At 45.9% G+C, this 20759-nt stretch overlaps 1 protein-coding gene across 1 annotated transcript in view; it reads right to left on the bottom strand.

Annotated features, from left to right (window-relative positions):
• The window catches only part of VANGL1 (VANGL planar cell polarity protein 1), a 46540-nt gene extending 31840 nt beyond the window's left edge, over nt 1-14700 (bottom strand). Inside the window, exons 1-4 of the mRNA XM_071560266.1 lie at nt 14599-14700; nt 6435-6723; nt 4600-4726; nt 834-1441 (exon numbers count right to left, since the gene is read on the bottom strand). Of these exons, the coding sequence (XP_071416367.1) occupies nt 834-1441; nt 4600-4726; nt 6435-6517 (818 nt within the window). The 5' untranslated portion in view covers nt 6518-6723; nt 14599-14700. The remainder of the gene's footprint in view (nt 1-833; nt 1442-4599; nt 4727-6434; nt 6724-14598) is intronic.
• Nucleotides 14701-20759: the final 6059 nt, after the last annotated feature.

Below are 20759 nucleotides of genomic sequence, written 5' to 3' on the forward strand. Positions count from 1 at the left end.
CTAAATGCTGAAACTGCTGGGAGACTTTGGCTGCATCAAAACAACTGCTGCAAGAGAGCTACACACTATTTCTCTCAAGCCAAAGCACTACTGCAAAACATTGCCAATCTCAGGTGCAGGGATAGAGCCCCCAGTCACGGGAAGCAGTCTTCATATCCCATACCGTAGCTATCTGGCAAAGCCCTTCAAGGCAGCCTCAGCCTGTGACAGTAACAGGCTTCAGAGAACAAACACCTGAACACAAGTGCTTCAACCAGCCACAAAAAGCACACAGATGATCCAAACGACCACATTTGACCTGACCCAAGGGACCTTTACGCAGATTCTTTGCACAGTCTTGGCTGCACACAGCAATGAATGAAAACGGACATTGTCAACAGCAAGTTAGGTTGCTGAATGCTTTCTAACACAGGGCCACTTACTTCTTCCTTCAGCCCTAGCCATATGGACTGGCCTGCTGTCAGGGTTATGCTGTGCACTGTCTGAAGGGCTGCTCTGAAATCAGCACCTGGCCTGTACAACCAAAAAGAATAAGCCAGACTCAACTACACAAGGAGGGCTCTCCATGAGACAGGGCAAGAAGCCCAGAGAAGGATCTTAAAGATCTCATCAGGTGTAGCCCCATGACCATATCTCTCTGAAACAGGGACAGCCTCTCCCACACTCACAGAGGAGAACAGAGGTTCGGTTTGGTAACTTCAGAAGGACTCCTAGGATTCTTCTGGGTGAAGATTCAGAAACCAGCGATATCACATATTCAAAAGCAGTTGATACTTTGCACTACACCATAGCCACACTCATCTACAACGCTGGACTTCAAGGGCTTTACCTACCTCAGGTGTCCCAAGCTGTAGTATCGCGACTCTCCGTCTGTTGACCGAACTACCTTGACAGTGAACATGGGCTGCAGCTGCCGCAGCTCCAGCAGCACAATGGCCAGGTAGTGAATGAAGAGCAGGGCATCCACCAGAGACACGGCATACTGCACTATTCCTTGGTAGTTGGTGTCCTTCGAGTCCAAGATGCGAACGCCATAAAAGAGCCAGTAGGAAAACACAAAGAGGAATATGAGGACCAACAGAAGGGCCCGAAACACAAACACCCTTGGTAGATCTGCCTTGGGTTGGCGGAAAAAAAGAGCCCAGGTCCCAATCAGAAGAATGAGGAGTTTAAACGCCACAGAGATGAACAGTCCCTCACAAACAGTACCACACGGCTCCAGATCATCTCGCCACAGGATCTGGGGTAACAGAATGAAGGCAATGGGGGTAAGGAAGACTAGGAGTCCGAGAACAGCTGCCACTGTTAAGCCCAGGTAACGTTTGCAGTCCAACCCAACGCTGTCTTCCAGATCCTTACTGATCCGGGCAATGTCCTCCTGGGAAATACTGTGCTCAGAGGTGCCTGTGATTGCTGTTGTGGTTTCACCCCAGTTGTCATCCTGAGGAGGAAAAGATAAATAAAAATAACATTGAAATAATCAGGCTTCCTTCCAGGTGTTCTATTTTTCTTGCACAGAAAGACTGCTAAGACAGCCTTAAGTCCCAGAAAAAATATATAGCAAAATCAACACCTATACTGAATAATCAACCCTGACAATTAGTAAAGGTTTGGAAACAACAGCAACCTGTCCAAACCAGTGACTATAAACATTAGATGTTAAAAACCCATAACTGTAAAGCAGGTAGCTGAGCTTGCTGTGCCACTCACTGTACCCAAGAGGCTCTTCTTCCAGCTCACTTAATGAGTGACATAAGTCTTGGAAACTGCAATAATCATCAGTTCCCATGTCCGGGGCAAGGACTAACATTCTTCCAGCCCACAAATTCTGTGGTGTAAGTGCACCACAAAAGCACCTGGAAGGGAAATTTTCATTTCAGTGTTTCAAGCCAGTTGTTACACAATCAAAAACATGTTCACACATTATTTTACTGTCCATAACAGAAGTAACCACACCTCCACTTCACTGTCTTTTATTCTTCTCTACAGTAGTATTGCCCTCAGTAGTTGACAATCTAATGAAAGTTTAGTTAACAAATTATAGGTGATCACAGAGGATATTTTCAGGTACAGGGCTTTTAACTCTAGAGGATCCTAGACTGCCAGATAGCTCTGGCATTACAATCCAGGACATTGTCAGAAGCCATTTATCCACAAAGAAGCCTACCTGAAATACAGTCACTGTACAGGCAAGTTTCATATTACATTATGTTTTCTGAAAGTCTCATTTCTTCCCTAGCTAACATCAGAGAACTTCTGCAAGCTGGTTCTCCCATCCCACAATGCCTCCAATTGCTCCTTGATGCTGCTGGCACAGCCAGAGTGATGCTAACATGTAGGGATTTGACTCACAGCTGCTGCTGGAGTGACTCATGCACATGAAGACTCCTGATGCTTCCCACAAATGCACACCAAAGAGTGGCATGTGCTTTGTTGCTTGGCACCTGACACCTTTGTAGCCACAATGCTCATTCAGGACCACACATTTTGCTTTTCCTCCTACCCTCCTTAGTGTATCTTCCTGTAGCCTGTGTCATTAATAGAATTTACACCTTCCCCCAGACTTCTGCAACTACACATGCTGATCAAAACAATCTGTTTTAAAGAGACAGACGTAATTTTAAACCTTTATTCACTGATTTTTAAGAGCCAGAGGAAAGTCTCCTAGAGTCTTTGAGAAAGGAATAGACTGACACAGCACAAGTACTTTGAACAACTCAGGGGATTTAACTTGTAATGCACTCCAAGACACGAATACCTCCCATGCCTAGAGCAGTAGGGTTGTGAGAAAGACCAACCACAAATAGTCAGCATCTTGAATTAATGAGTGGCTTTTTGAGTCACTTCTCGCCAAAGCAGAGGCCCCAGAACAGATATCTGCATTGTAGTATCTCCTGAAAAGCAGTACATTCTTACCACATTTCCCCCTTTACCAGTGTCTCCAGTAAAGCAATTTAAACATTTCAACTATTTTATGTTTATGCATTAAATAGTTCTGCATAGTTTCATCCATTTGATGAGCTGCAAAACTGTGCAGTAAAGAGAAGGGACAGAAACACCAGAGCAACATAAGGCTAGATCCCAGAAGACAACAAGCAACCTTAGTCACAGTGTACCCCTTGTAATTCTTCCCACTTCAAGTGGCGCAAGCAAAAAACTGTGCAATTACATGGAAACCACAGACTCACAGAACGCTTTGGGTTGGAAAGGACCTTCAAGAGCATCTGGATCCAACCCCTCTGCCATAATTAGGACCACCTTCCACTAGGCCAGATTGCTCAAAGCCCCATCCAGCCTGGCCTTGAACGCTTCCAGGGATGGGGCAACCGTAACCTCTCTGAGCAAACTGTTCCATTGTCTCACCACTCTCACAGTAAATAACTTTTTCCTAGTACCAAACCTACACCTACCCTCTTGCAGTTTAAAGCCATTTCCTCTTGTCCTATCAATACATTCTCTAGTAAAATGTCCCTCTCTGGCTCTCTTGCATGATCCCTTCAGGTACTGGAAAGCCACAATACGGTCACCCCAGAACCTTCTCCAGGATGAACAACCCCACTTCTCTCAGCCTTTTCTCAGAGAAGAGGAAATAAGAGTCTCAATCTCTAGCGGTACAGAGTTGTTGGACCTAACTCAGGGCACTCTGCTCCCTAGGAGAAAAGTCTGGCTCATGCATCAACTTATTTTGCTTTGGCTTTAATTGAGGAGGTCTGCATGAAAACAAAGGGCTTAAGAATTCACCAGTGCCTTTAGAACTATTTGAAATAATAGCTGGGACTCATGAAAACAAGTGTCTGATTACAAAATACCAAACTGCAGTACATGAAGTGAGCAAACCAGTAGCTACATGAATACTGTAAAAATACAACCTTACACAGTTTGGGTGGAAACTGGACAATTTTTTTTCTTTTTTTTTAAAAGCAGAAGTGGAGCCTCACAACCAAGGTCAAATGCACCCCAAATCCAGCTAGGAGGTACTGAAACATTACGTATTCTATGTCTTGTAGCATAAGCCATTCTTTGAAAATGAATATGCACCTTCACATCAACTGGCAGAGCAGAGAGGATACTGGATCCATCCTAGTACCACCTAAATGCAGGGTTATTTCAGTCTTTATTTAATCCCTAGTTCATGTATTAACTTTCTCTAAGTTCATCCTCCTGCACAGCTATTTCACGCTGGTTTTACATTTCTTGACTCCTTTCCCTACTGGAATTCTGGTTCTAATGTACTTTATTTTACATGAATACCTAGAGCTAATCCTGCTTAAAAACTGAAACATGTATACAGGTTGAGTTGACCTGAATAATGCACAAAGAGATGAGAGAACCAGATGTTTCTATAGAGCTTGGTGGATGACACTCTGAAGACAAAGGCAAATTAGTGCCCAAGGCATCATCACATCAGCACTGGTGCTGTCAAACATAATGCTTTCAGTGAAAGACAAAACTGACTGAGACCCTGGCTTTATGGATGAATAAGAGGTACCCATAAGTCATGGTTCTTTACTAAGCAGCAGGTAAACAATGCTTTTTTCCTACTTGAGAGCCAGTAAGCCATATGCTCTGTTCCACTAAACACACTCCACATTTGCTTACCTGGGCCTCCTCTGCCCGAGAGGCATCATTCCCAAGCAGCGGCTCTGCAGGAGGTGTCTGGATAGTGACGGACTTCTCAGACCGACTGCCGTCTTTGCTTCGTGGCGATTTGTGTCTGTCACGACTCCTTTTTTTCAAAGAGTGGAAGAGAATAACGTTACCAGTTATTTTCCAGAGCACGGTTTGAAACATGCTACACCTCTTTCTGCAACAGGTGCCCTAAGCATTAGGTCATAGTCAAGCTTGCCCACCTCTTGATCAACATTCACTCAATCTACAATAAAATAAGCTTTGGGAGAGCTAGAAAGAGACCTTGCCCCCAGAGAAGCCTACACTCTGGTGGCTGGGACAGACTACCCACTCAGTGATAGGAGAGGGGAGGACAGGAGTACATGCCAACTACCTCGTATTCTCTTAAAACAGTGATGCATTCCCCAAACAACTGGCAACTCCATTTGGGATTTACTGGTCTACACAGTTCTCCACCTACGATAAACTGTCTCACAGGACATGCACAGTTAACACAAGGCATTAATCAATACAGCTTTAGTTCCTTTAATGTAGAGCCTTGTCATCTACGACCTTAACGCTGTGGCACAGTTGGTGAAGTTTATTTCCAGGGACTAATAACCCCAAGCTGACCTATTACAAAGAAAGCAAGAACATCAAGGGTACTTTCAGAGTACCCTTGTAGACCTCACAGCTTCTCATCTGAGAATGTCTCAAGATGAATTAAGCCCTACTCATCTGCTAACAAATATTTTCCTCCCCTTTCCCACATGGACAGGAAAGCAGCCTTTGCACCAGGGACCCTCACTGTCTTCAGGGACTGGTTAAATCCTCACGGGTGTCCCAGCTCTGCTCCCTCCATTGCCTTTCTCTCGAAATAACCAAAGCCCAAAGGTTACATGGAATGATAGTTTTTCCACTTCACAGTACAAGGCTCTAGGATTTTTATGTTGGTTTTGAAACTCTGAAGACATCTTTCCGCATGGCATTCTAAATTTAAAAGGGCAATCTGTACTGGAGGTGGGGTGTTAAAAGAAGGGAAGAAAGGCAAATGAGATGTTTTACTGGACTGTGAGCAGAGAGACTTTATTTCATGGAAGAATTTTTTTTCCAACCACATCGAATAATTGCTTCCGAAATGCAAAATTATTCTCGACTAACTCGGTAATAAGTTGCAAAGACTGTAAGTGGTACACATTTTGCATGTAAAACTAATGACTGGAGAAAGAAAAAAAAAACGTTTCCATACAACCAGAAGTTTCAGAGCAGATAGGTTTTAAGGCCATTGAACTACCACAACAGGAGAGGACTTGCCATTCAAGTTTAGAAAAGTCTAACTTCTAATCCAATCAATGCTGATAAAGGACTTGTTGTTGACACAAGTACCACTGAAATTCTCTTTAAAAAATTCCCAACACACTTTCAACAGAGTAGCCAGGAGGAGGGTGGGGAGAGGCAGGAAACCTTATTATTACACAACAAAGAAACAGCATCAGAAGAAAAAACAACTGGCAATTACCAGTTTAGGAAGTCTAACACATCTTCTCCCTAGAGACTGTACTCACTCCTCAAACTTTAAGAGTCAAGTGATCGTTTCCTTCTGCTGGCACTACGCCAATCTTTCTGGCTACACATAACTCCAGCATGCATCCACCAGGTTGAATTAGCAGCTGCCAGTTTCCTCACTGTGTTCCCCATGAGGACTCCCCACCTTTATCTCCTCCAGAGCTGTGGCCCCACTGATTTCATCCTGCCTCACAATTGTTTTCCCACCAGACATGTTCTAGCTTAGAGCAGTAAGTAATTAAAAATAAACATTTCCTTACCCTTGTCTGTGAGCTTTTTTGGAGTGACCTGAGTAGTGGGAGTATCCCGAATACGTTGATTCTGTATCCATTGCAGCAGACATTAGGACTGCACAGAAGGGGCACAGATTTTATTTAGAGGATCAGTTCCTGGTGCTCCTGAGATGGAGTCCGTGGTAAAAGTGCTTTCCTGGGTACTCTTTTCTTCCCAGTCATCAGTGAGATCTGGTCCTCAGAGACTGAGCTTCACTTTAAAAGGAATCCGATCAGAGAGGAGGGCAAGGAGGGTGCTTGGCTTCTCACAATCGACCTAAGGAAAGAGAAACAGGCATGGAAGTGCACGCTGAGCAAAGCAAGACATCATTATTACTACAGCAGTTCCCTCACTCCGGCCAGGAGTCACCACTTATCACATTGTGTCCAATTTGCAACCTTGTCCTGGTTGATTACCTCTTTTTCCGATCTAGGGAAATGTATGCATTTGTACAGCTTTAAATAAACTCAGTGTATCTCTGTTTTGCAGAGTCTAGACCAATTCTCTAAAAATCTGGAAGAAACAGCCTGGGTCACCTGAAAAAGAACATGACTTGGAGAAGACTCAGCAGCCTAGATACCAAAATTCACCCACAGAAAAAAGACGAGGCTCAGCTTCCACACTCCATCTCTTCACCTCTGTAACACAAGCCCAAATAACCCCAGACTCAGAACAGCAGCACTATGGCCTATATATAGGGGAAGGGGTGGGGTGGAGGGCACTTTCCAAGGAGAAATGCAGGGGAGAATCAGATCACCATGTCTGAACCTGCTTTGTTTTCACAACTGCAAGCTGTGCCCATTATACAAACATACTTACTATACAATCAATGGCACTATGAACACCTTTCTGTCTTTGTAACCTTTGCCTCCAGAAGCTAATTTGGGCCTCGAAGAATTCAATTTTATTAAAAATTATCTCTCTATATATACACATACTAATAACACTAGGGAGAGTCGATTAGAGATCATATCTAGCTTATATGGGCCAACACGTCGTACACTGTACTTCCATTTGGAACAGCAGCTTAAGTCACATCTGTAAAGGGCAGAAGTGTGGGGGTTTTTCTGGAACAGGAGCAGGGCAACAGCAGCACAATTCTCATCCATAACATGTCAAAACTTCATGTGGGGAAGAAGGGTAGACCCCAGTGCACTTTCCAAACCCACATCCTGCATAAGGCGAGAAGACAAATGGAAAGGAGGGGAGTTAGGGAGTTCGCCAGTGGTTTGGGGAAACATGCAAATTGTGAAGAGTGAAGGGTTGCAGCAATGGACAGAGGTACCCTGGCATAGCCCAGAACTCCTTTGGCACACAGGAGCACCCTCATATGCTTTCTACCCAGAAGACTGCTGCCTCCAGCCAACACAGGACTACAACCATACTTTCAGAGTGGGCCACTTTAAATTTAAATTAGATTCCTCCCTTATTTTCTGCTCACAGCAGTTTTCAAAGCTGTTAGCAATAAAACAGGCAACCACTGCTCTCAGCCCTCTCTCTCCCCAAAGACAGAGGGACAACAACAGAAATCATGCTCTGGCCAACTATTCTTTTCAGCCATAAGATTCCTCCACAAACACCTCCAGAAAAGCTTGTAACAGAGCAGAGCGCTCCACCACACACAAGCCGTGCCAAAGAATGAAGCCTCTTCCCCAAAAGGTTCCTCGGCTGGCAATGCAATCTGCAATGAACTAAAGAAGCGTCCCCTCTGCATCTGGAGCTGCAGGTATTTGCACAACACTTGGGCTTACCAGGGCTCTTGGAATGGAGAAGGCTGCAGGGACCTTTTGTGTACAGCAATTCCCAAGCTCTAAGTTTTCTCAAGACATGCAATGCCCTTAAAGGCAGCAGAGAATATAGACGGGACAAATACAGATGGGAACCTAGGGCCCATTTTGGCAGGAAAGGAATGAGGATGGATTTAAACACCGTGAAACATAAAGCCAACGCACAGCAGAGTTTGGAAAATGGCATCATTACTGTAACAAGAATAAAAATCCCCCAGCATAGGACGTGATGTTAACACTCGTTAATTCCCTAGACTTGCACACAGCCTGTAGCTTATGGCTCCAGCAATAGGCTGGGACTCATTAAAGCTGATTTTTCCTCTACTGTCCTCCTGGGCAACCAGAGAAAAATCCTTCCTGTGTTTGTCTTTCTCTGATAAATGGGGGTGAGGCCACCACCCACCTACCTTCAAAAAGCACTACAATACCAACAGAGATAGCTACACAGGATTTTGCAGTCATTAGGCATTACAAACCAGAAACACCCTCAGTTGAACAAAACGTGACAAGAATTATAGTCTTAAACCACTCTTTGAGATGTTACTGGAGCCCCTCTGAGAACAACCACTAGCTCCACAGGTACATACCACCGCATTACAGGAATAGAGAAAGTAAGGAGAGCTGCTGGCATACGTGAGTAAGGGTTATGTATTTTTCGTAGGCTGCTAGGAAAGTATAAACTCCCAGCCTGTTCCAGAATTTTCCCCAAAATCCCAGTTAAATGGATCAGAGCTGAGACAGGGACTGGGAACAGAGCTCCTGTTCTGACTCCTCTCAGCACATCAGCAGAGAATCACACTTCTCTGGAGGCACCAGAGAACATTTCAGCAGGTAGAGAGGCTGCTGTGGAAATGCACAGGCTGCCTAGGACAGGAACGAGAAACTAGCAGTGCCCATCTGATGATGGGTGAAACAAAACAGTGCCAGGCACCAGGCATGGGAAGACCAGCATAGGAACCTCAGGGCAGGCTGGATCATGCAAACTTTCATTTTTTGTGTAAACAAAAGCAACTATTTTGACACAGCTCTGTGAAAAGTCAACAAGGCAGACCCCAAAAAACACTGGGTATCCTGGATCACCATCAAAAGCAGTAATCTTAGAGGTATTTTCCAACCTAAATGATTCTATGATGAACTCAGGGACTCTACACCTCCTCCTTACTCTGACTGCAGGACAGACCAGTGGCTAAATAGATCTTCCTGTCAAGGCACTTACACAGGGTTGCCGGGAACAAAATGTATCTACCCAATCTCAGCTGGAAAAAGCAGAAGACCACTGGCGTGCATGGTGCCCAACTGAGGCTGATTGTCACAAAGGCTTCCTAGATTTGCCCAACAAACAATAGCCTGGACTACTAGCTAAACACCAGTCTGAGCAGGATGAAAGAAGGAAACCAAGGAGGGAGGAACACAGTTCAAACACACCCTCCTCATAGCCAAGCCAAGTAGGTTATCCACCTCCTAGTGTATTTTACAGTAGGAAAAGGGAGCAGCCTTACCTTAGAAGAGCTTCTGAAACTACTGTGGAAGAGATACGCAAGAGATCAAAAGTCAACCAAAGTGCTAAACTACATCTCTGGATTGAACTCTTCAATGGCACAGACAGAAGTCAACCCTGGATTAGCCACCACCCCAAGAGTGCCCAACACTGGAGCCTGAGCAGAGCCAGAGAAGATAAAACTATATCCCTCATAACACAGCAACATCCAAACGAAGCAGTCTTCAAACACCTCCCCTATTAAACCACTTAATAATGATTCTTACCCTGCCCCTCCAGGCAAGGCCAACCGTGTTGGGTAAAAACAGCAACCCCATCATTTGGGGCCTCATCCCTTCACAAACAAGCGAGAATTGAGAGACCTACTTAGCCAATTGAAACGACTTCACAAAAGATCATTAAATCTCACAGGACTCCACTGCAGGCATGGTCTGTTTGCAGAGCTTCTGGCCCTGCGTGAAACAAAGCTCTTTTGGCCTGAGGGTACAGTTGCACTGTATTTCAGTGCTGACAAGAAAGCTGGTGTAAGTAGCTTCCACCTCCGCACCACGGTTCACCACTCTCGGTTGTGTCAACACAATTCTCAGCAAGCAAACAGCACTGCTGGAAAACAAAACAAAAAATCCTTTTTCTCCCCCCTGCCACGCTTTTGTCTTGGATCCTTTCCGTGACCTAGTTCACAGCACGGCCCAAAACATCCCAACCAACACCAGGGTGAATAGCAGCACAAGCAAACAGCTAGAGGGGAGATGGGAATGCCTCCTCCGCTCCAATCACGACAATTGTATAACTGCACACCCAGCACTTTGCTCCCACTAGGACCAGCACTCTCACTTTGCCTTACTCACTGATGACAGAAGGAGACCAACTACTAGACAGAAAACAATGACAAGGACACTCCAAAGGAAATTTTGTGACGCTGTCCTGGCAAGGAGGACTGCCACATCCTGCAAAACAGTGAAGAAATATAGTTACCTCTGAATACTGCAGAGATTACTGTAATTACAGTTTCTAACAGCTACAGAACTCATTGTAACTCCCTCTTTTCATATGCTCATAAATCTCAAAAAGAGTTCTTTTGAATTGCTATTTTCCACGCTGGAAGCCCAATCCCGTTTCCAATGAAGTTTGCTTTGTGATCGTCTTCAAGGCAATACAGTTTGGCTCCCAGCCCAAGAGAAATTTAAAAGACCAAGTTACATCTTTAAATCAAAGAGGGCAAACAGAAATAAGAACACTCTTTCACATCCCATGCTTTTCCAATGGATTTTCCCCTGTGAAGTTGAGGCAAATGACTCCAAAGCAGCCCATCCTTGAAACCCTTCTCTGTACAGTTTCAATCTTACTCCATTTAAAACTTGCAATCAATTAAGAGTTGATTTACCAGCCAGTTCATGAAGTTACATGTATTTGGAAGTGCCATCTGGAGCACAAGCAGCCACAAGTGTCCGTGAGGATGTGTGCACACTCGGCTCCCAACGCTGTCAGTCTCACTTGTTAAACAGCACCAGCTGTCCGTAGGGTAATGGATGCCCACGAGCTATCATGCTGAGGAATCTTTTTTCTTCGTTTAGTGGAACGAAGAGCTTTGCAAATTAAACACAGAGAACCTCAAACGTTGAGCTATGGGACAGCATTAGGACTCAAGAGTAAAAATAATTTAAAGACAGCTTAGTAGTAGAGAAGCCTTCCAACTCTGGCACTAGATTGGCTGCAATGGTACTGCTGCAGTGTCTTCCTATTATTCACTTCAGGAAAATGAGAAGTTGCATAACTTGCTATGTTCAACTGCATATATAGTCAGACCTATGAGCAATGCCACAGGAACCTTTTGCTTTTGAATTTCCTGAGCAGGCCCCAATCCAGCAACTTGATCTGTAAGCACAGAAGTTCACCCCTCACGCTAATCTACTCACAAAGCCAAGACTTTCAGTTTCAATGGCTTTGGAAAACAAGGTTTTTCCAAAAGTTTTCTATTTATTTTTGCATGTCATTAAATGAGGTTAATTTTGTCCAAACATATATACATATACACATATATATATAAAAAACAGAGCTTTACTCTATGGTGATGGCTCTTGATTTGCAAGACCCCTAAAAAAAAATGTTTAGTAGTCAGCAAATCCAAGCCCTCTAGCAATAAGTCTCTTTTCTTTTGCTTCTCAGAAACTCCTTAGAAAGACTTTATAGACCCCCTGGAATTTCCAGCCCCTAGGCTGCAAACCATTAGTCCATGACATGGATATTTCAAAGAGAAAAGCCACTTGGTTTATTTATCCACCTGCATGTTTAATCAGAACATGCAACAACACAGTTCTGAAAACACAGCATAGCTGTTTCAAATGACAAGAGAAACACCCAGGCAAAACTACCACCCAAGGCAAGCAGTGTTCCCAAGCACTAAACCTGAGCCTCTTATCCCCCTGTTACACAGCTGCAAGTTGGGAATCATTCTATGCGGGACCCATCAGTGCAGCACTTCCCTGGAGGATGTCCTTTGCCCACTATAAGGGCTGTCCAAGTTTCTGAAGGACAATGAGCATTCAAGCCTATCATGCAAATTATACCTTGCATGCCACCCTGTCAGATTGGTGAAAGCTTGTGTTTCCTCGCCCCTATGTCTCTCCTGTGTTGCTAGACCTTCAAGTGCACCTCTTAATTTCAGGGCAGTGCAACATGGCAGAAGGGTTTGAGGCCTCACCCTCACACTACAGCACCTGGGACTGTGCAAAGCAATAGTTTTCCATACTGACATTTGAAGCCCTACAGCCTTACTGAAACAAGCAGGGAAAGGAGTCTTGTAAGATATTTCAGACTCTGCCGATCCAAAGCAGGCAGCACCTGTACCTCATTTTCAAAGGTTACTTTTAGCCACAGCACTAAGGTACTGAGACAGCATTAAAGGCTACAAACTGAGAAGGTTTCTCAACTAAACGAGCACCTACTCCCCTTTAGGATACTGCATATCTGCCTTAATTTTCTGTTTAAATTTAGAATGAAAAAGAAGTCTACAGACTCTGATCAAATCCCCAGTACACAGCACAGTGGAACTCCACAGTACAGTCTCTCTCTCTCTTTCTCTCTCCTCCTGCTCAAACCTGTACAAAGCCAATGCCCTTCTGTCCTTGCAAGGAGAAAAGGAAAAGGTGTTGACCCCTGAGGAAATAACTGCTGTTTTTCCATTTGACCCATACCAGAAAATTCTGAATGAGAAATTGAAAGAAGTCCTAAGATAGTTTCCACATGGGTTCATTTTCTTCTTCCCAGTGATGGTACCAGGTACAGAGAAGTGTGACCCTTAACTGTTTCCTAGCAGCTGAACTGGATATCACAGTTGTCCCCTCAGGTCTGCCCCTCAGGCCCCCACAGAGCACAGCAAGCCCTAGAGCAGCAAAGCCACACTTCTAACTCCATTCTCTGCTTTGCTTATCACAAGTGGGGGCACAAGGAAGGCAGACTGCAACAACATGACATGCAGTCTTGCTAGATCTTCATAGCATTTTCCTAGTACTGTATCCAGTCTCCTAGTGAGAGCAAGCCCTCTCCAGGTGCACATGGCCATAAGATAGAGCCACCAGGTACACTGTCTCTACTAACCAAAAGGAAAAGGTGAGCAGCAACCACTGGGAGGTGCTGGTCAGTGACTGTGGGCAGTTAGATACTTGTCTGGGTGGTTCCAGTACAGACTGGGATTGTTCCAAGATTTCAGCTCACAAGGAACATTTTTAAGCGAGGCTTTCTGTAAGACTCTATTCACATTTATTTTTCAAAATTAACAACTGAAGCAACCACCGAGCCAACCCTGGTCTCGTAGTTGTGGCCAGTTAAACAGCCAAAACCCTGCAGAGGAAGAGCCAAGCACGGTCGAAACGAAGCTCTTCAAAGGTACCAAAGCACCACTGAAGCTCTCTTCCCCACAACTCTCCTCCTTAAAGTCAGGATGAGCTCACAGACAATGATATCACACAATACACTCCATAACATCCTAATTTGCACTTCCAGCCAGTGCAACTCGATTTCTTAACTCTTCATAGCTGCAAAGATTTTGTGGGCAATTTATTACTGTCAAACCCAGAGTCAAAATCCCACTTCTTCAAGTAGCCGTAGAATCGCTAAGGCTGCCTCCCCAGATCGAAAACCTTGGCATTAAGTCACTTATGCTTGCACAGATCCTACGTGACAGAATTCAGCCCCTGGCATCAGAGCGCTGGTTTACCACCACGACAGCAGAAAAAGCCCCATCTTATGTTATTCCACAGCAGCTCTCCAAAGCACGCCTCCCTTCCCGCCGGTCACTCCTGCCCCCCCGCCGTGGTGCCCAGCGGGATGAGCCCAGACGCGGCGCAGTGTGTTTTGCACGGCGTGGGCAGGCGAGGCACCCCAGCACAGCCTGCATCCCAGCGTGGATCCATCCACTCGTCCTGGCGCTTTCGCAGCGCACGGGCTCCTTCCCAGGAGAGGCTTGGCAGCGAGAGCGCTGCTCGTCGTGCGGGGCTAAGCGCTGAATGGTTTATCCCGGGATGCGGGATCTCTCCGCCCGCGGTTTCAGCGCCGGGACCCGCCGCCCCCGCAGCCTCACCGCGGACGAGGGCACAGCCCCGGCCGGCAGGAGGGGGGTCAGGCGGCCGCCCCCGCCCGCCTTCCACCTCCGGGCAGGGCGAGCCGACATCACCGGAGCCCAACTGGGCTCTCAGCCCCCGCCACCCGGCCAGGGACGGAGCCGGGCCGCCCTGAGCGGGGGCCGGGATGCTGCCCCACCGCAGGCTCCCCGGAGCAGGGCGGCGGCGGGAGGGTGTGGTGGGGGGCAGCGGCAGCGCCCACCGCACTGCATCCCGCACGGACGGACTCGAAGATGGAGAGACTCACCTCCCTCCCGCGGCCGCCCCATACCGCTCCTGGCACCGACCCGACCCGACCCGCCGCGCCGCTCCCCACCACCTTCCCCGGCGGCGGCCGCCGTCGCTGCTGCCGCTGCCGCCGCTGCTTTCCGCTTCCTGTGCCCGGCACCGCCCCACACCGCCGGCCCTCCCACGCCGGAGCCACCGCCCCCCGGGCCAGGCGTTCCTGCTTGGGAAGTGGCCGCCCCGGGGCCCCCGGGACCGGAGACCGTCGCTCTCCACACCGGGCCCGTGGCGTGTCCCAGACGGCCCCTGCTGGGGAACTCCGACCCGCTACTCACTCCCCGAGGCCTTACTTGACCTTTGAACCTCCCTCTCGTTCAGCGTCCTCTGCATCTCGAGTTGTACCCATCATCCCTCTACCTGCCGCTGCCCCGCTGCCCATAGCCCCTCCCTGCTCCTGCTGCCCCGCTGCCCATCGCCCTCCCTGCTCCCGCTGCCCCTCCGAGGCTCCACACTCTCCCTCCACCCAGCCTTGCCCCTCGCCTATCCTTGGGCCGTCACGGTCTCCTCCAGCAGAAAGACCAGTCCCTTTGACCTGTCCCATCCAGAATAACTGTGTTCTCTGGGTTTCCTCCAAGGCTAACTGGATTGCTAGGCACTGTTAATGCCTGGCCTTGGGGACGTCGTGGTCTGTTCCTCCACCCACAGCCTGCAGCTGCAGCGCTTTGCCCCTGGTCACAAGAGGTCTGCAATGAGGAAGGACCTCCTGCCCCCCAGGGACCTGGTTTGCTTGAAGCCTGCCTTGGCCACCTAATTCCTTACACATTTGCTCTGGGGAGGTGAGAAGGAAACAGGAGGGTTGTATGTCAATGCAAGTCACCTTTTCTATGTGTAAATGTTGTTCTTTTTTCATTTCACCTTTGAGTTGCCTTGCCCTTTAAAAATATTTAAGTTTTCAGGCTGTACAATGAGCCAGCAGGTGGGAATGTATGAAGACAATGCAGTCCTCCTGGATTCCAGTTCTGTACTTTGAACTGCCCAGAAACAACCCAGGACACAAAGGGAACAAATGCAGAAGAAACTTAAATTATTCATATCAGATAGTTTCTGTGTTGCATTGTTGTGGCTTCTGTAAATGGCATCTTTTAATTTTCCTCTTCACTTTGCCCTCACTCCTTTTTTCCAAAATAATGCCATGGTTTTATTTGTGGTGCTTTTCCCTTACTCAACATCCATGCCCCATAGAATGACTTTACAATGGAACAGTCAACCAAGAATTACAAGAAACCTTTCCATATCACTCTGATTTGGTAGTTACATTACCTCATATTTTGCATGGTATACATGTTTACCCAACCCTGTGACTGACTGGAAGAGTCTGATATCAAGTGAGAGGCTCCATCTTGTATTATGCATCAACGTGTCTAAACTTGCCCAAGGCCCAAGTACTCAGCTGCATTTCAGGCACTGGCTCTGCCTTGGGAAGCTCTGACACCCTGCTGGAAGCCTGACTCATTCTCACATCCTGCTAATGGCTCCCCACCACTGTCCCAATGGGCTTGCTTCTTCCTGGCTCAGAGGTGGAGGAATGTGATAAAAGCCAGGAGGGTAGAGTTTATGCAGGCCTTGCATCTGGCATAGGGGAGAGATTCGGTACAAGGAACAAGGTTTTACCTGTGCCACGTGTGGAAGAGGACAAGTGGAGATACTGCGCTACCTAAAACTCTATGGAAATTCAGGGGACAACTTCAACAAGGGAAAGGGGCCTTTATCAAAGGTCTTTACTAGACTTCTTCAAAAAGCAACAAAGAAACTCTTTTTCTTCTCCTACTATGTTACCCCCGCATCTGCTCAAGAAGATTGAAGGGATTTTCCAAATACTATTTTCACGGTCTACAGCAGCTGGACTTGTTGCAGTACCCCACAGGAAGGAGATTGCTGAGAGATCTAAGCTTGGGATGCATACAAACCTCGGTGAGAATGAGCACCCATGCTCTGTTCAGACCTAGCTAGTGCAGGTACCTGTTTAGCCCCATTGGTGAAGCCCACTCACAGCCAGCTAGGTCAAGCTATTACACAGAAAACTGCCAAAGGAGGAGGAATACACTGAAGATAGGCTCTGGGGCAGATTCTAAGGTGCTGTTACATCCTTATCTCTCATAATCTCTTTAAACCTCTAAGACATGAGGAAATGTTACATGAGTCAAGCTACTTGTATGGTAGGGTCACAGTTCAGAAATTTGCGAAGTGCTATGGTCCTGTACACTACTGAATAGGTAAGACTAGAGTTATTTAGGGCTTTTTTAAGGTACTCTGGACAGATATCGTAGATTAACAGGAGAATTGTTTAAGTTGGAATGAAGAGGTTTGGTTTCCCCACTCAGAACAGGGCCAACTAAAGCAGGTTTCTCAGGGCAGTGCCAAGCAGAGTTTTGAACATCAGTAAAGACAGAGTCATAACCTCCCTGGGCAACATGTTCCAGTGTTTTAACATATGCATAATAAAAATAATTTTTTCTCACATTTAAAAGTAATTTTGCCTATTTAAGTTTGTACCTGTTCCCTCTTTTCCTTTCACTGCATCCTACTGAGAAGAGTCTGACTCCATTTTTTCACCCCCTTCCAACCAGTATTTATACATGTTGATAAACATTTACACACACTGATTCCACTCTGAAACCTTTTCTCAAGGCTAAAAAGTCCCAGCTCCCGGTGTGTCAGATGTTCTAAGCCCTGAATCATGTTCGTGGACTTGCTCCAGAATGTCCATGTCAAAGTTGGTCCCTGGTCCAGCATGTGCTGTCTGCTGATAATGCAAGACACCTTGACTGTTCAGTTCCCTTCTGTTTTCATCTTTTCCCATTCCTGCTGGCGTAATGGCCAGGAGGTGTTTCAGGATAAGTAGTCAAGTACATGCACCAGCACTGATTTATGGCATGATCTTAGATGCACACACCGATAGATGAGGTAGACACTCACATGAGGCAAAGCTAAAACTTCATCTGTTTGATGAAGTAGCATGCAAAAAAAGGGATATGACATCAGATTCCTCATCCCCTTCTGCAGTGGACTTGCATGAGGTCATAAATACCTTTGATTTGCTCCTAATTTGTCTCTCTTCTATGCAAAAACCTCAACACTTATCATGTGAATGCCAATGCTGCAACCTCAAGTTCACTGGAAGTAGCGGAGGAAGAGTAGTAGATGCCCTGCAATTACTTCAACAAGTCAGTCAATGAAATAATTCTTTTCTGCTTAAGCCAGCAAAAACTGCGACTTTTTCAGATTTTACAAAAAGCAACTTCTGGCTTCCCTTAACTCTCCTTCAGCTTATTTTTTTCAACAGTAACATGACTAACATTCTCATTTTCCCTTAAGGTGATTGTTTGTATCCTTATGTCTTATATTTTGATTACTGATCACAGTGCATGATCAGCCTGCTGCCCACTGAAATTAGCTAAATAAAGGTCTACATTCTCTCTTCTAGGATCATATATTGTAAGGTGGTGGGAGTTTTCACACAACTTGACATGTGGCTTACACTTTCAGATCTCTTGGCTCAAAAGTTTGCTTTCCTTTCTCCTCCAGGACATTACATTCACTTATAAATAAATTCATCTACTTATCCTTATATTTTTCTACTGATAATTTTTGTGGGCCAGATTCTACTAGACCAATTCATACAATATTTTTGTTAAAATATTAACGTCAAATTTGCTGTAGATTTTCTCCATCACCTTGGAAACCAGTCTTCCTCTTTTTTCCCTTCAAAATCCATAGAATCATAGAATTGATTGAGTTGGAAATGACCTCCGAGATCATCAAGTCCAACCCTTGATCCAACTCCAGTCCCTTTACCAGATCATGGCACTCAGTGCCACGTCCAGTCTCAGTTTAAAAACCTCCAGGGATGGGGAATCCACCACCTCTCTGGGCAGCCCATTCCAATGCCTGATTACTCTCTCTGGAAAGAATTTTTGTCTGATATCCAACTACTTGGATAGAAGGCTCTACCTTCCCCAAAACACAGTGACATATCTGTGACAAAATTCAGTGACAATATCACATATCTACACATGTCCGTAAAACTCGACTGGTTTCTCAGTTTGGTATGGTTTATACCATTTCCTGAGTAAAATTAATAGATCAGTTTTAAGTTACAGGCCACAGAGATTCCTCACCAAAGACAGAATTATACAATACCTTGAGAATCAGAGGCAGTGCTTTGTCAAGAAATATAAGCATGAGCTGAGCCAGCACAAGTATAAACGTCACTCTGAATTACAGCCTGCTTTTATACAGCATCAGCTGGAGCCTCCAGCATGGGATACAAAGTTTTTTTTCCCTGAGACTGGATGCCACTTCATTGGTCCTATCTGATGAAACTGCTTGTAAAGCCAGTCTGAACTGTGCATGATCTTTCTCTTTGCCGCTGACCTCAATCTAGCAGCACAAATCTAAAGTTTAAGTAAACGTGCAATGACAGATATGCACAGGGAGCCACATCTCAGCTCTTACACTGCAGATAATCTTGTTCAGAGGAAGAGAGAGGCCAGAGCGATATGACTACAAAAGAAGACCTTCCTTCCCTTTTGGAGTGGTTGCTATTTAGAAAGGGAAAATGCGTAGTACTGCACAGCTGAAGAAACAACATGACACGTTTATTTTGTACAGCAACTTGTATAAAAGCTACAGAGCCCTTCATGAAATTAATTATCTGAAAGAGACAATTTCTGCCCAAATAAAGAGAAATGGTGGTGGGCAGCAAACACTAGAAAAACTTCACTTGGCTGAGATTCTGCAAAACACAATTCTGGATTCCACTGAAATCTCACTTCCATTTCAAATGCTTTTCTTTGAGTTTGGCAGTTTTAAAAAGTATTAAGGCATACTGTTAAAAAAAACATTCAAAAACAAGCAAGCAAAAACCCCACAACAAACCCCCCATGTCCCAGAAGCAGTTCCTAAGTAAATTTAAAGGGAAAAAAAAAATCTAGATTTCATCTGTACAGTCGAAGAGGACTAGGGAGGAGGTTTGACTTGTCCCTGGGTTAGAGGGCTAAAATCTATTGCGTAGCATGAGCTTTCCTCTATGTGTGCCAGGTACCTTGCAGCCCTCAACAAACCTTATCTTAAGGGGTAAGGGGCATTAAAAGGCAGGTAGTCATGCCCTCATCTCCTTTACAACTCCAGTCAGAGCCACAGCGGGGGGGGGGGGGGGGGGGGGGAGGGCACAGGACATAGGCAGAATCTCACCTTGTTCAAAGGAAAGCACAAGGCCTCACATAGGACTGCCTGGCCATAGGGGTGGCAGGCAGACACACTATTTCAGTCTGTTCTGGGGGACTCAGCCACATGACAAATCTTGCCCATATATAAGTGCATAGTGGCCAGAGAATCTGTAGGTGGGCTGAGATTTGGTCATAGGTGTGTGTGAAGAACACTGCACACACTGGAACACTTGGAAATGAAACCTTTCAAAGAAGGGCAATAAATACACAAGAACAAGGAGAGGTGGAGGAACAGAGCCTTGAGTCTGCAGACTGAAATTATGTGTTCACTCAAGCTACCAAAGAGAAAAGCATATGCTGGCAAAGAGGGAGCATTTCTTTCAGGCTGGAGAAGCACCGTGCGCTGCTGCAGCTGATTAACAGTGCCACCAGCTGGTCTGCTGGAAGAGCGCCAGTTTGAGAGCCTCGGGGAACTCAAGGTACATCTACTGACCACCTCTCAACCCTCAAAGTCCTCACAGTCGGACTCTGATCCTGCAAGCACTTTGCCAGACAGAGAGGGGCTGTTCCTGTGAGCAGCTGTAAGAAAGGTCTTACCCACGTGGGTGCTGTGCAGCACTACTTTACCCTCAGCAGGGTCAAGGGAGATAAGGAATCACCTGGGATTCTCTGGTACAGATACAAGTACAAAGTATCCAACTCAGGAAGGCTTCTTCTAGTGTGGAGCACACCAGTCAGCGTGATGAGCCATGGCAGGCCTGAAATTATTAAGTAACCAGATGGTGCCACAGAAGCAGCACAAATTCAGTCACTGATATGTGTCTTGGCAAAGGAGACATTTAAGGACATACTTTACACTGCATGTGGTGTGATTTCCTATTGAAAGCTGAACTTTAAGTTGAATTAAGTTTGGCACCCCACAGTCTCTCTGGTCAAGCAGTTACTAGGCGAGTTA

Source organism: Pithys albifrons, chromosome 1 (assembly GCF_047495875.1).
Source record: "Pithys albifrons albifrons isolate INPA30051 chromosome 1, PitAlb_v1, whole genome shotgun sequence".
In the NCBI taxonomy this organism is placed as follows: domain Eukaryota; kingdom Metazoa; phylum Chordata; class Aves; order Passeriformes; family Thamnophilidae; genus Pithys; species Pithys albifrons.